Here is a 15,580-nt window from a genome sequence, read left to right on the forward strand (position 1 = left end):
CATGCATGGACTAATGGCAGCTGATCTAAACTTGTGGCCATTAAATTGCTTGATTACCAGGAATTAAAGTTGCTTGCAAGCCTCGCTCACTCACAGATATCGTATCCCATTTCCTCCATTGTCCATTTGCATTTGATTTTGATTTTGATTTTGATTTTTCCTTTCCTGTCTCTAATCTCTATCTACTCGTGAATAAAAATAAAAGGGGATTTTATTCGGATTAATTAGGGCGTGATCCGCGAAATCTAACGCCGAACCGCGCCACCTAATATACCTACCGCCATGTCTCGTGATCGCGTCCGTCGATTCTCTATCCGACGGGGGAAATGGCTCGTGGAACGGTGACCGCAAGTTATTTCCCGAATAAAAAAAGGACGAAGATGGATATAAACGAGTGGCTCCCGTTGCTTGCCTAAATCCCAGTGCGGCAAAGGAAGCGTTCCCGTGTCCCGGCGGTGGGTGACCTTTTGTCACGGTTCTCTCCTCGAATTTCTGGATTCTCACATCGAAACGTGTCCCGACCTGCTCCAGTTGTCCGTGGACGACGATGACGTGTCGGTTTCCCTGTAATCTTAAGGATTCTCCTGTAATTACGTAACTGAAAAGGTCGGAAGTGGAAAAAGGGTAGGTGCCACGCGTAAGCGTCTTCCAGCCACAAGCGACCGATCGATCCCTCCAATTTTTTATTTAAAAAAAAGGAAATTGAAGCGTAAATTCTTTTTTAAAAAAATACACATCCATCGTGGCACCTCTTTTATTGTCACTTTTGCCTTCTTTTTCTTTCCCATTTTTGGCATCCTCTTCCAAATCCATGGTTGGGGAGCTTCCATTTCCATTTCCTTCCTTATTATTAATCTTCGGCTTCCTCCTCCATCTCCTCGCTTCATCCTCCTCCTCCTCTTCCTCCTCCTCCTCTTGTTAATCTGAAGTAGTAGCTCATGAGAGGAGAGATTTAGGAGAACGAGAAAAGCTTCTAGATTTTCTGCAGAGATGGAAAGAAGCCAGGTACATGACCAAAGGAGTTACTTTTTTTTGGACCATTTAAATCGTTCCTTGTCTTTCTTCCTGCTAGTTATCTTCTTCCCCTTTCTTGTTTTTGATACTCAACAAAGTGAACATCTGGGAAGTGTAACTTTCTCATCAAGTAAGGTATGGGTTGATGAAGGGCGAAGACATCAAGTTTACTAGAGCCTGCTTTACAATCTAGGGTATTTAGTTGATGCGTTTAAGTCCCATTACGAGCATCTTGCAAAATGTTGAAGGCTCTGTTGAAAAAAAAAAGGGAGCAAATTTCTCATTGCAATTAAAAGAAATTCTCTGTTTGTGGGAAAAATTGGAAGCATTTTCTCATCAGAATTGTCAGTTGAAAATGTCCATCTAATACAGCGTATGAGAGGTTGGGAAGAAACTTCTGTTTGCTTGAAAAACACTTTAGTGAGTTTGTTATTGATTGTCGGATGAAGTGATAGGAGGTTTTCCAATCTGATGTCCTGTTTGGTTCTCGAGAAATATCTTTCAAGAGAAATATGTTTCGGATTTTGTTTTTAATGTTTAGTGCAATTGAAAAGCATGGCCGATGAAAAAATTTCAATTAATGATAATTATTTTTAAAGGAAAATGACTTGTCTTGGTAAAGAGTAAAGTTCAGTCATCTGTAGGCTATGTAGTATATTAATAAATTAGTATTTGTCCTCCATCTTTCGCCCTGTTTATGCAAATGATCTATTTGGATTCTCTAATTCGGTTGACCAAGTCAATTGGCCTCGTAGATCTAGCAATATCAAGTCGGTCCAAGTGTTGGTCAGTTGAGATGTGTGATGTGTGATGTGTCAATCCAATTGAGAGAGTTAGCTAGTCCAAGCATGTTGGTCGGTCCGTGCGCGGTGGATGGGCTAATTGGTCCGAGTTGATAAGCTCATTCGAGAATGTTGGACGAATCCATTGGTCTTAGGTTGGTTCAAGTCAAATAGGTCAATTGGTCCACGTTGACAGACCAAGTCAAGCGTGTTAGACTAGTCAATTAGTTGACCAAACCAATCGGGTTGTGTGGGGTTAGATTGACATAGTGGGATGTCAAGCAAAGTAGGCCAATTAGGTCAATCGATCTAGGCAATCAAGGGGGTTGAGCAAGCCTTATGATGTGGGCAATCCAAATAGCCTTGGTAAGATGAGCGAGTTGGGTAGATCGGGTGATCTGACAGTTACGATGAGTCTATCAATCTAATCGATCCAAAAAGGCTAGAGTAGACCAATCGAGTCAGGCAAATCAAGTTGGGCAAGCCAATTGAAAATCAAGCAAGACAATCAGGTCAAGCAAGCTTATCATCCCGGTCATTCTAGTTCAACCAATTTGGTCGTTCCAAACAATCTAAGAAGGTTGGCAAATCTAAGTTGGTCAATAATTTGAGATCAGAATTAGTCCAAACTAGCTGAAAGACTAGTCAATCTGAGAGGTAAATCCTAGTCAAACATAACTAACTAATCAATGAATCTTATCCTAAGTAAAGGAAATACTTTTTTTCTAAATATTTTTTTCCCAAATATATGGAGCATGATGATGATTTTGCTTGGTTCATTTCATAAAACAATATCATTAACATAATTGCAAGTCTAAATTTCAAAATTGGGTCTTGCATTACCAGGAGCAACAAGGGAGCACAGGTATGAACCATGATTTGAGTCCTTACAATCAAATGCATCTAGACATGGAAACATCACCCTTGAGCGACCCTCAATTGAAGGATACTGATTCATTCAAGGAGGAACAAGTGCCTAGGGTATCTTCTTATCATATAAGAGTTAAGTCTGACAGATCCTCCACATGGTAGTTTCTGGTTTCAACTATTTTCTATTCCATGTTAGGTGAGAAAACCTTATACGATAACGAAGCAGCGGGAGAGATGGACAGAGGAAGAGGATAATAAATTTTTGGAAGCCTTGCAACTATATGGGCGGGCGTGGCGCCAGATTGAAGGTGCATATGATGCTCTAGTTATCATATTCAGTTTTTGATGCATCAGTTCAAATATTTCTTTTCTGACGTTATGATTTTAATTCATAGAGCATATAGGTAGTAAGACGGCAGTTCAAATCAGGAGTCATGCTCAGAAGTTCTTTTCCAAGGTGTCTGCTGCTTCCTTAAGTAACTAATTTCTTTATCAATGAAGTCATTCATAGAAGTAGATATCCAGTTTGGCTCCCTGCTCAACATTTCTTTCTGTAAATTTAGGTGGTTCGCGAATCCGGTAGCAATCACAGATTAGGTCAAGCCTTGAAGTCCATTGAAATTCCTCCTCCTCGACCGAAGAGAAAACCCATGCACCCGTATCCAAGAAAAATGTGCAATGTTTCCAAGAAAGGAATTCTGAGACAAGCTGAGGAGTCGCACTTGCTGATTCCTACAGTCTTTGAACAAGAGAATGGATCACCAACATCAGTTTTATCTGCTGTTGGATCAGAAACCTTAGGGTCCACATTCTCTAATGGTCGAATCGGAAGCAAGTCACCGATTGCATCTGCTGCTGATTCCAATGATCAAGAAGGAGAGCAATCGCTAATTATGGCACTTCAGGAAGAGCATAAGCCTCCGTGCATTGCTACAACGGCTCCAAATGTGACCAAGGAAGGGCAGCCTCAAATGGTACTCACACAGAGAGAGAAAAACTCCCATCAATACTAGAAAAGTTTTAAATTTCCTTCTTATCATCTATTTGGTAAACTGTCACAGGATGCAGATCAGTGCTCAAATGTGCACGCCTCAGCTGAAGCACACCAATCAACAATCAAATTGTTTGGAAAGATGGTAGTTCCGAATAATCCAAGCAGGCCGTGTTCTTCGAATGCTGAAAATATGGCAATGCCCAAGCAAACACCACCTGCTGACAACACTGGCAATCATTATAACGAAGCTTGTAAACTCCAAATGAACCATGCATGTCCAGGTCTAGTGCCCTTTTTCTACTGCTTTCCATTAGTTGGAGATAACTCCATAGATCCTGCATTCCTTTCCTCGCCATGGGGTGCCATGCACGGCAGCTACCCTTTCAGACTGGTGCATCCGCAGCATCAGTATCCACTTCAATTGTCGATGGGGAATGCCGGTTATCAAGATTTGCAGAGGGAATGCTCTTGGACAGGGTCCAACACTGCATCTAATAGTGGGGTAGTGTTAAATGAAACCGAAGGGGTGGACTTGAATAAGGCAAAGTTTTTGACAGAGAGCAGAATAGTAGAGTGGTCGGATGTTAACCTAACAAGTAGCTCAGCTCCCAAAAGTCGGAGTGTGGGATCCTCCGGAAGGGGATTTGTTCCTTACCGGAGGTGTGCAGTTGAAAGTGAGAGGCAACATTCAAGTGCAGCGAACGATGACGAAGAGTGCCAAGCAATAAGATTGCACTTGTAACAGATATGAATTATTTGTAGCATAATCCATTTGATTCTTTTCTTTCTGACGATGGTTATTTAGCAACAACATGAATTTCGATTGAAGGGTAGCTTGTTTGTTCCGCCATCTCAGATTAATTTGCATGTTTTATTTTAAGTTGGTATCATCTATTCAACAGCCGATTAATCTTAAGATGATCGATGGGGTTTGACGAAAATTTTTTATTAGCCACTAGGATAAATTAAGAAGCGCTCACAATGAGCGATCCATTAACCAAACATTCTTAGGTCAATCTTTCATTTAAAAAAATTATTTGTTAATTCTTAGGAAATTGAATTTTATGTGACAAAAGGTGATCCGTAACATCCTGCCAACCCCTCCTTAAGTTAACAAGGAGAAAATAAATCATGGATGACTACTAATTATTAGTACAGGTGACCAAGACATAAAATAAAGCATGCTCAAACACACCAAATTTCAATCCAAAATCTCATATAACAATATTTCATATCTCAACCATCCAAAATCTCATATAACAATATTTCATATTTCAACCCTCCTACTTGAGGGAGACTTCCTTAATTTTTGTGCTTAATGCATATACTAATGAATCATTGATTTCATTTAACCAGCAGCAACATTCATTGTTGGCCATTGTGATTATTGTCTGTCCATTTGTTTTGTTGAGTGTACCATCTCAAGGAGACTTCCTTAATTTTTGTGCTTAATGCATATACTAATGAATCATTGATTTCATTTAACCAGCAGCAACATTCATTTTTGGCCATTGTGATTATTGGCTGTCCATTTGTTTTGTTGAGTGTTAGCTGCTTCTCAGATGTGACAACGGTTTTTATTTTTGATTTTTGATAATCTAAATAGTCAGGTCTTCGACCAATTAGCTTTAGATGCTGATCCTTCTAATAATAAATCTTCGCTCCACAACCAATGTTTTAAAATTGTATTCCAAGGAAATTAATTTTGCTATGCCCCGCAAGGAAATTAATTTTGAAAAGCAATCTCTTTCGTGGACCTTTAGGGATGCCTTTAGCCTAGGTTAAAGTTTCAGTATTGAAACCCTTGAATTGTGCGGGATCGGATTTGAAAAAGCTCAGAAATCTCGGCTTGTTATATTTTTCTCTCGTGAACCAAGTGCTTTATGTTCAAATACAACTACATTTATCTCATACAAACATTTTCTCACGTCCTCATTCATTTAATGTGGGCTCCAACATCCCAAGTGTGTAATAAAATATAGTTATTGAATCACTCATACTGAATTGTCCGCGGGTTCATTTGTGCTTTTTAAATTTATCTAATAATCAATGAAAAATTTTCATGAAATTGAATTAATCATCTTTAGGTGAATAGAAGATAGAAATACTTGGACACTAGCTTTTTCCTAGTAAAAGGTAATTACTGCACCAACAAGTTTATGATCAAAGGCGGTGACAGAAGTGATGCCTAGAATAAAAGATACACAAGTAAACAATAATTATGAAACAAAAAAAAAAATGGAACCGTCACATCAGCAGCCCTCTTAGAGTCGGTCCCACGGATATGGAGGGAGGTAAATACAAGTATACAGGTGGAAAGTACATGACGAAGACGTTAACCCCAGACAGTAACACCCCGGGGATCAACCCCTGGACCTTTCAGCCACATAACCATGCACTCCTTATCTGTGCTACGCCCTGGGAAATAATTAAAACAAGTGCAATTGAAAAGGAGAGAGAGAGAGAGAGAGAGCGCGCGCGCTCAGCGCAATTTGCTTAACCAACTAGTAAAAACAAAATGAAGGAAAATTCTCACGCCTACTTTTACTGTTTTACCCGATCGTAATGTCTGGCACGCTTCTCCAACATCCAACTGGCATTAATACTACATCTCGTAGCCAGCATTTCTCAATGAGGTTTGATCTCATCAAACACCCTCCTCTCTAAGCTACAATTCATAAGTCAATTGTTGCCCTCACGGATTTGCACGGTTAGTAACTGTAGTTAGATCTAGATCAATTGAGAATGTAAAATATCCTATTGGAGGTCTGACCTCCACGGTACAAAAGGTTGTTGTGTTAGGACAAAATAACTCCCATAATTTACTTGTCTATATCTAATCGGAAGGCCAACGATACTAAGCCTTCCCGATAAACATTATCACCTTTGCTCCAATTCATAGGTCAATTATTTTCAAACAAATGCTGCAAACAAGCAAAACAAAGTGGGAGAACATGTTGATTCGACTCCATTTGATGGTTTCAATTTTGCATTTCGCCTCATTGGATAAGTGGATATGATTGCATAATGTGGATGGGACAGAGTTGTGAAATGCCCAAGGAGGTTGGTTCAATTGTAATCCTTATCACGGAATCAAGACATCCATGCAATCTAATAATTGACTACACAACTAAAGAAAGAAACAATTGTAAATTCATATTTTTCAAAATAAATCATTTCCTAAAATTGAGAAATTCAAAGTGAATGTTAGAACCTCTAACTTTTCATGATACACTTTGATTTAAAAAGAAAATTCTTTTCTAAGGTAGTCTCATGAAATACTTACCGCCACATTTTTCTAAAGGAAAACGAACAAGAACAAGGAATCTAAACTGAAGTAGCCCATGTGTTTACGTTAGTCCTTTTGCCAGGCTTCCTGCAACACATTTTCAAGTTGATATTAGTTAGGGAAATAATAGGAACACACAACTTCGTAGCTGATTCATGCTTTCCAAGAATAAGCATTAAATCTCATTATAAGGAACACGTACCTGATACAGAATGCTTCCATCATGCTGTAGCTACCCGAGAAAGCTGAGTATTGATGAAGATGGACTTCTAAACCACTGAACAGAAATGTTCTCCCTTATACTTAATCACTTGGGCTTTTAACTATCCCTAGGTGAACAAACACACTTGCTCCTTCCATGATGTCAGTGTAGCACGTTTTTAAAGCAAGAACACGGGCTCATACTTCCAATACCTAGTTTCTTAGTATCAAAGTAGATCAACCTGTCCCTAGAAAAAACTATGTTCGCATCAGGGCTCTTGAAAAGCTTGTTCATAACCTAGCTTCCAATCATGTTCAAGGTTAGTCTCAATTAGTCTTTTCCCCATACAGACAGCATGTAAAACCAATTATATTTCTGATTGTCCAGTTGAATCTTCATTATGGTAATCCTACAGTGTAAAGCTGTCTTAAGGAGATAACAGCATCCAAGATTCCAAAATTTTCAAACTAAATTGCATCAACTATGGTTTCCTCAACCCTAGGATGTTGCAACTTTAGTTGTTCGGCAATTTCCTTCAACATTTCATATACTTGTCCAATTTCTGGGTGGGATTTGTCACCCACAGAGAACTTGTGAACAACAACATTCAAATCTATCAGTGTAGAATCAGGCAACTTCTTTAATCCCCTTGCTTTCATCAAATCTTGCAACTCTTTATACTTATCCCATCTTGATGCTGCAGCATAAACATTTACTAGAGGGACATATCGCCTGCTATTATATGGCTCCAGCTCAATCAAACATTTCCCTAGATGCTCGCCTACACTAATATCACCTTGAACCTTTGATAACCAAATTACTGCACCCCAAATGGCAGACCAATTATGCAAGGGCATATCCTGAATTACCTTCAGTGCATCTTCAGAATTTCCAGCTCGAACATATAGATCAACCAGACACCAATAATGTGCAAATTTTGGTTCAATATAAAACTCTTCAGTCATCATCTTAAAATAATGACGTGCTTCCTCAACCAAGCATGAATGAGCACAGGCTGCCAAGATACATGTAAAAGTAATATCATTTGGTTTTACACCTTCTTGCAACATTGTTTTGAAAAAATCAATTGCTTTGGTGCTATGACTATGACTTCCAAATCCAGATATCATTGTGTTCCAACAAATGAGATCCTTATTGGTGATTCCCTTAAATACTTCAGCTGCTGCATCTCGCAAGTCGCACTTGCAGTAGAAGTCCACCAACGCATTACTTACATGAGTTGGTATCCGAAGCCACCTTCTCACCAAGAACCCATGGACTGATCTGCCATGCTGTGGTAGCTTACAATGTGAGTAGACTGACAACAAACTGATCAATGAGCAGTCATCTGGCTCAACCCCAAGCTCTTGCATATGGTGAAATAATAGGATTCCCTTGTTAAACATCTTGTTTCTGACATACCCATTTAGGAGAGTAGACCACGAAATGACACTTCGGTCAGGCATGATCTGAAAGAGCTGCTCGGCCTTGTCAAAATCACAACTTTTCACATACCCATCCAGCATGGAGTTGTACGAGACGTGGTCTTTCACATGCATTTCGTCGAACAGCTGTCTTGCCAGGTCCAAAGCGTCACAAGTAGCATACATGTGAATCAAGGAGTTGACAACAGACAAATGTCCTACGAATCCCAACTTCAATGCAAGGCAGTGGAACATCTCACCTTGGTGAATCGAATCTCGGAGCTTGGCCGAGGTGATGAGGAGAGGGAAGGTGAAACTGTCGGGCCGGTAACCAAGGGGGTGGGCATGGCGGGAGAAGAAATCGACGGCGCGGGAGCCATCGGACCCGCCGCGGATAAGGGATTTAAGAATGCTACTAGCGGAGATGTTGTCGGGGGAGCGAAGGGCGGAGTGGAGGAGGATGGCATCGTCAGGGGAGCAGCGGGAGTAGAGGACGATGAGATGGCGGGCGACCGGCTTGAGCGCGGTGGATCCGGAGACGGTAAGGAGGGCGTGGGCGGCGCGAAGGGGGAGAAGGGAGGGGATAGGGGTGGAGAGGACTGGGGCGAGGGAGGCGGCGACGTTAGGGTTCAGGCGGGAGGCAAGTTTTGGGTGGCCGAGAAGAGAAGAGACAATGGCCTTTTGAGGTCGAAGCATGAGACCATGTCAGACGCCGAAGAGGAGGCGTCAGCGGGTTCAGAAGCGAAGCAGAAAATACAGGGATTGTAGAGGATAATCAAAATAGAGAAGATGCAACAGATGATATTCGGCAATTTACCAAACATTGTATTTAAATTTTTAAATTTATTAAAAAACATATATTTATAAAAAAAAAAACGTACCTTTCCAAATATACTTCCCATTTTACCCTCCTAGCAATCTATTTTTTTTTTTTTTATCATTTTTTTTTCTCTATCATTTATCTCTCTCTTCTCTCTTCTCTCTTCTCTCTTTTTTTTTTTTATAGACATGCATAACATATGAATAACATTATATAAGATTTAATTAATTTTTTAATAATATTTTAATACATTTGGAGAAACCAAAATACATTATAGCTACGTTTACATTACAAGGTTGATTATTTTGTTTGGTTTAACTTTAAATTTGTAATGTAATGTACTCTCGATTACAAAGGGTAGTGAAGTTTTGTAATCAGAATTACAAAGTAAATATTATGTAATCCTATTACATTACGAGGTCACTGCTTAACTAAAATTTGAATGTCAAATATACTCCTATTCAACCACCGCCCCCCCCCCCCCCCGACGACCACTAGTTGCCGGTGGCTGCCGCAAGCTTCGACAGAGGTGCGGTGGCCCGTCGGTAAAAGTGCAGGATATTTTTGTCATTTTATAATAATATGAATTACATTCCTTATAAAAAATAATGGACACCAAATAAAAGAATGTAATCACCCTTGTAATCAAAGATTACATACATTATATTATCAAACGTAGTAATGTAATCAAGATTACATTACATTACAAATTTGATTACATTACAGCTCCATTACATTACACCCAACCAAACGTAGCCTTGCAAGGAGTTTAAATATGTTATCCATTATTCATTTCGATTTTTCAAAAATATTAACATGTAGCAAGAAAAAATCATCAAAAATTTCTACATCGGGTCTGATATGGAATCATATCAGGCTCAACGTGGAGATTAAAAATCCCTTCTCCAAAGTAAAAAATAAAATATTATGTAATATATAAGAATTTGGAATTTAATATGCATGATCGATGATTTAAATACCAATACCAAATATGCACATAAGAACTTTCTGAAATTAAGATGTTAAACGCCTAGATTTATATCCATGTTGGCTACCAAGTAACAGATTTTCCAATATGTCTTGCTATCTCTTTTCATTCACAAAGTATAGCGTAGACTACAGATGGAAATTTAGCATAAGTATCCATAATATCTGTCTTTTATATTTTGTTGAGATAACTCACCAGTTTGATATTTTGTTGAGATAACTCACCAGTTTGGCATTTTATAGCGTAGACTACACTTTAAAGTTCTTATGTGCATATTTATAGTAGATTAAAATCCCTTCTAAAGTAATATATAACAATCTACCTTATGTAATTACAGTTTAAATCATGCGGACTTGATATAATTTAATATCAGGCCCAATGTGGACTTGATATGAATTAGTTTATATTTTAGCTAGTTTTTTTATAATATTTTAACATATTTGGAGATGCCGAAATATGTAATGGATGGCACCATTGAACTTCTTGCAACATCAGAAATCCATAGGAACTGAAATAGGTACAATCGGAGGTCTCTAGGTCCATCAATAGATTTTGATATTCCATATCAAGCCTATCGTGAAAATTTTTTACGATTCTTTCTTTTTAGATGTTAATAAATAAATAATGGATAACATATTTAAACTCTTTGCAACACCATAAATCCATAAGAACTAAAATGGATACAATCAGAGTTCTCTAGGTCCATGAGTTAGTTTCGACCGAAATCCACTAATGGACCTAGAGAACTCCGATTACACTTATTTTAGTTCTAGTGGATTTATGAGATTGTAAGGAGTTCAAATATAATATTCATTAGTTATTTTGGTTTCTCTAAATGCATTAAAATGTTATTAAAAAATCAACTAAAGCTTATATAATGTTATTCATATGTTATGCATGCTTATAAAAAAAAGAAGAAAGAGAAGAGAGAGAAAAATGGTAAAGAAAAGAATAACGGTAGAACAAGTCAAATTGTCATAAGAGTAAAATGGAAAGTGTACTTGAAAATGTGCGTCCTTTAGTAAATACAAAAGTAGCATGTGCTTTTTAGTAAATTTAAAAATTTAGGTGCGCTATTTGGTAAATTGCCAAATGATATTCTATAGGGTACTTGCACGATCTCTATGTCCATTCTTAATTAGTACAGATTATAAAATATTTTATTGGATAACTGACCTCGAAGGATAATCACATGGCTATACTTAATTGTTTGAGATGAATATTATCACCTCTTACTTTAGTAAATGAGTGTTATCCTAGTTTAGATTCTCTATCCCTAAAATAGTCTATCCTTGGTCCCACTCACTAAACACCAAAAAATGAATAGTGCCAAAAATGTGCAAAGCCTGTGACTCTGCTTTGCCCTCCCAAAACTCACAACCTATGAAAACCTGTGCTTACTACGTGCTTTGTCCTAAAAAATTTTCCTCTCGAAACCTTCGATGACTCCATCAGCCATCTCTGAAGCAGTCCTCCGCCATCTATGACGTCTTCGCCATCTCCAACGTGGGCCTCGGCCATCTCTGTCCACTTCGCCATCTCCGACATGGTCCTCCGCCGGCTGGATCACTACATATCCGTCCCCTCCCTTCGTCAACTCCAACAGGTCCTATATGGACAGTAAACCAACTCTAAATCGATTTTGACTTGGTTTAGAGAATTTTCAGAATGTTCAAAAATTACATGTTTTAAAAAAAAAAACGTTGGGATATTTCACCAAATTTCCACTCAACATCCTTTCTTGTGGTCTCTTGTCATTCTTTAAATATTTTTCTCTTGGGATCCTAAGGGCACAAAAAGCTCTTGAAAAAAGTATCTCATTCCGGATAAATCTCATCGGTAAGATAATATCCTTTTATATATTGTGTATTGTTAACTATAAAATTAACCTTAGGTATATTTCTTTGTTAGACGTTATTGAATAAAGGTGATTCATTGAACACGTTGATATCATTATGCAACCCTGCAATGCCAAAAAGGCATGTCATATCCATAATTGTTGGGATGTCATAATGATCTCCCTGAGTAAACTAGTCTTTCCAATCAACAGAATAATTTTTCCATTGTCAATGCATATAATCAAAATTACCAAACATGCCAGGGAAGTCATGTCTCTACTCATGCATTTCAAATAAGGGTTGTATATCAACAACATCAGATCTTCTCAAATATTGGGGTCTGAATACTTCAATTACACATCGACAGAAGTTGAATAAGCATTGAATGACAGTTGTTTTAGCAATCCGTAGGTATTCATCATTATGATTAGTAGGGACTCTATACGCTAATTGACAGATAGTCGTCGTGTAATTTTAAAGTGGTGACAAACTTTTTTCCCACCGCATCAACCTTTCATTGAAAATATTCGGAATGATTTTTCAAGTATTGACTATACGAAGGAATAATCCTCTTTGCATTCGGAATCAACTTCGAAATATATCATCAGGATATACCAGCTCATCAGAAAAGTAATCATTAAATGATGAGTGCGTCTGACTTCACAATTCTGATTCAGATACCTTCTCCTTTATGTTTTACCGAAAGAACTTAAAGCGCTTTGATGTACTGGTCATATAGCCAAAGCATTATTTGTTCATCTCTATGCTCTATATCTTCCATTAATTCATTTATCCAAAATTCACAGAGCATAACCATTTGAAATGAAAAAAAAAAAAGAAACAGAGAGTAAAAAGAATGATAAGATGAACGAAAAAAATGAGACATTGGAGATGTATTTGTATTTTTTAAATAAAAAATTAAATTTTTTATAGACAGGGAACTTCTCCTTGTGAAAATCAAGGGAGTTGCTCCTTACGAAAATTAAGGGAGCTCTCTCCCACCGTACCCATAGGCATGTCAGCAATGAGAGCTATCAATTGAGTTTCTTATTCAACTAACAACAACAACAACCAAACATTTTCCCATTAGGTGGGGTCGGCTGTATGAATCCTTTTACGTCATTGAGCTCTATCTCCTATTATATCATCATCTATATTTAAATAAATTTTATCTTATTTTATTGTTGCTAAGCAAGTCTTTTTTTGTCTTCCTCTTCCTCATTTGATATGTATGTTTATCATAGTTTTGCATCGCCTAACTGGAGCATTTATTGATCATCTAAGTACATGCCCGTATCATCTTAAACGTATCTCTCGGAGTTTTTCCTTAATAGATGCAACTCTGACTTTCTCTCTAATGCTCTCATTTCTTATTTTGCCCATCCTCGTATGTCCACACATCCATCTTAATATCTTCATCTCTGTAACTCTCATCTTCTGCTCATGTGCTCGAGTCATAGCCCAACATTCAGCTTCATATAACATAGCAGGTCTAACTGTGATTTTATAGAACTTACTTTTAAGTTTAAGAAGTACTTTACGGTCACATAAAACACTCGACACTCCTCTCCATTTCACCAATTCTGCTTGTATTCTATGTAAGACATCTCTCTCAATCCCTCCATCATTTTACAAAAATGATCCTAAATATTTAAATCTCTAGGTTCCGAGCAACTCGTCGTCTCCTATCTTAACAATTGTTTCATTACTTCTAATATTGCTAAACTTAAATTCCAGATATTTTGTCTTTAATCTACTAAACTTAAAACCTTTTCCTTCTAGTGTTTCCCTCCAAGATTCTAGTTTAACATTTACTTCTTCACGTGTCTCAGCTATCAAAATAATATTATCTGCAAACAACATGCACCACGATATTGTGTCTTGAATGTGCGCAGTGAGTTTGTCCATAATTAGTGTAAAATGATAGAGACTAAGAGTTGATCTTTGATGTAACCCTATCTTTATTGGAAATACTTCAGTTACTCTGCTTGAAGTCTTTACTCTGGTCATTACATCCTCATACATGTCCTTAATTAGTTAAATATATATTACGCTAACACACCTCTTTTCTAAATTTCTCCATATAATTTCTCTTGGGACTCTATTATAAGCTTTTTCTAAGTCAATGAATACCATGTGTAGATCTTGTTTTTGCTCCCGATATTTTTCAATTAATTATCTAAGAAGATGTAGAGCTTCTATTGTCGACCTTTTAGGCATAAACCCAAATTGATTTTCTGTCACTGTGGTATCCTTCCTTAATCTTTTTTCTATTACTTTTTCCCAAAGTTTCATAGTATGACTTATTATTTAATACTCCTATAGTTTGTATAATTTTGTACGTCTCCCTTATTTTTATACAAGGGAACTAGAGTACTTATCCTCCATTGATCAGATATTTTTTTCGTTTTCAATATAATGTTAAATAATTTTGTAAGTCATTTAATACATTGTTTCCCTAAGCACTTCCGTACCTCTATCGAAATATCATCTGGTCCAACGGTTTTTCCATTGTGCATCTCATTTAAAGTTTCTTTTACTTCTGAATATGAATTCTATGATAAAAATTAAAATTTCTATGCTCATTTGACCTACTTAAATTACCTAAGTTAAGTTGGTCACCTAAACCTTCATTAAAAAGTTGATGAAAATACCTCTTCCATCGCTCTTTTATTTCTTCATTGTTTACTAATACTCTATTACATTCATCTTTAATACATTTTATTTGGCTAAGATCTCTTATTTTCCTTTCTCTCACTTTAGTTATTCTATAAATGTCTCTTTTTCCTTCTTTTGTATCCAATTTTTGATATAACCATTCAAAAGTTTCATTTTTTGCTTCACTCACTATTTTTTAGCTTCTTTCTTGGCTATTGTATATGTTTTTAAGTTTTTCTCATTCTTACAAATATATAATTTCTTATAAGCTATTCGTTTTTCCTTCACTTTCTCTTGTACTTTCTCATTCCACCACCAAAATTCTTTACTTAGTGGTGCATGTCCCTTTGACTCACCGAGTACACTATTAACTACTATTTTTCAACTTTGATACCATCTTATCCCATGTTGTATTAGAGTCATCGTATATTTCACCTAATGCTTGTACTTCTACTTTCTCCTTAAATATATTTTGCTTCCCATCCTTTAACTTCCACCACTTAATTCTAGGAATTCTATATATTTTCTTTCTATTGATACTATGTTTGAGGCGTATATCCATCACTATTACTCTATGTTGGATAGTTAAGCTTTCTCTAGGGATGACTTTGTAATATTTACAAATCTTTCTATCCATTTTCCTAACCATAAGAAAGTTAATTTGCGATTTATCATTCCTACTTTTGAATGTGACTAAGTGT

General features: G+C 37.1%; 2 protein-coding genes across 2 annotated transcripts; one reads left to right on the forward strand and one right to left on the reverse strand.

Annotated features, from left to right (window-relative positions):
• Positions 1 to 780: 780 nt before the first annotated feature.
• Positions 781 to 4,473, forward strand: LOC121985568. The gene is made up of 6 exons (XM_042539108.1): positions 781 to 1,005; positions 2,643 to 2,777; positions 2,863 to 2,974; positions 3,062 to 3,123; positions 3,230 to 3,640; positions 3,728 to 4,473. The coding sequence occupies exons 1-6, from the start codon at positions 991 to 993 to the stop codon at positions 4,400 to 4,402; spliced, it is 1,410 nt and encodes a 469-aa protein (XP_042395042.1). The 5' UTR covers positions 781 to 990; the 3' UTR covers positions 4,403 to 4,473.
• A 2,431-nt stretch (positions 4,474 to 6,904) lies between these two features.
• LOC121985574 (pentatricopeptide repeat-containing protein At5g66520-like) lies at positions 6,905 to 9,372 on the reverse strand. The gene is made up of 2 exons (XM_042539122.1): positions 7,152 to 9,372; positions 6,905 to 7,036 (listed from the first exon to the last, which is right to left on the reverse strand). Exon 1 carries the CDS (start codon positions 9,269 to 9,271, stop codon positions 7,619 to 7,621), a length of 1,653 nt encoding a protein of 550 aa, XP_042395056.1. The 5' UTR covers positions 9,272 to 9,372; the 3' UTR covers positions 6,905 to 7,036; positions 7,152 to 7,618.
• Between the last annotated feature and the right edge of the window lie 6,208 nt (positions 9,373 to 15,580).

Source organism: Zingiber officinale, chromosome 1B, assembly GCF_018446385.1.
Source record: "Zingiber officinale cultivar Zhangliang chromosome 1B, Zo_v1.1, whole genome shotgun sequence".
Taxonomy (NCBI): domain Eukaryota; kingdom Viridiplantae; phylum Streptophyta; class Magnoliopsida; order Zingiberales; family Zingiberaceae; genus Zingiber; species Zingiber officinale.

Bases quoted from the DNA above. Each gene is read 5' to 3' on its own strand.
- LOC121985568 (XM_042539108.1), top strand. The intron at 2,975-3,061 runs GTGCATATGATG...TTTAATTCATAG, and splicing joins GGCGTGGCGCCAGATTGAAG to AGCATATAGGTAGTAAGACG. The intron at 3,124-3,229 runs GTGTCTGCTGCT...CTGTAAATTTAG, and splicing joins CTCAGAAGTTCTTTTCCAAG to GTGGTTCGCGAATCCGGTAG.
- LOC121985574 (XM_042539122.1), bottom strand. From the start codon at position 9,271: ATGCTTCGACCTCAAAAGGCCATTGTCTCTTCTCTTCTCGGCCACCCA.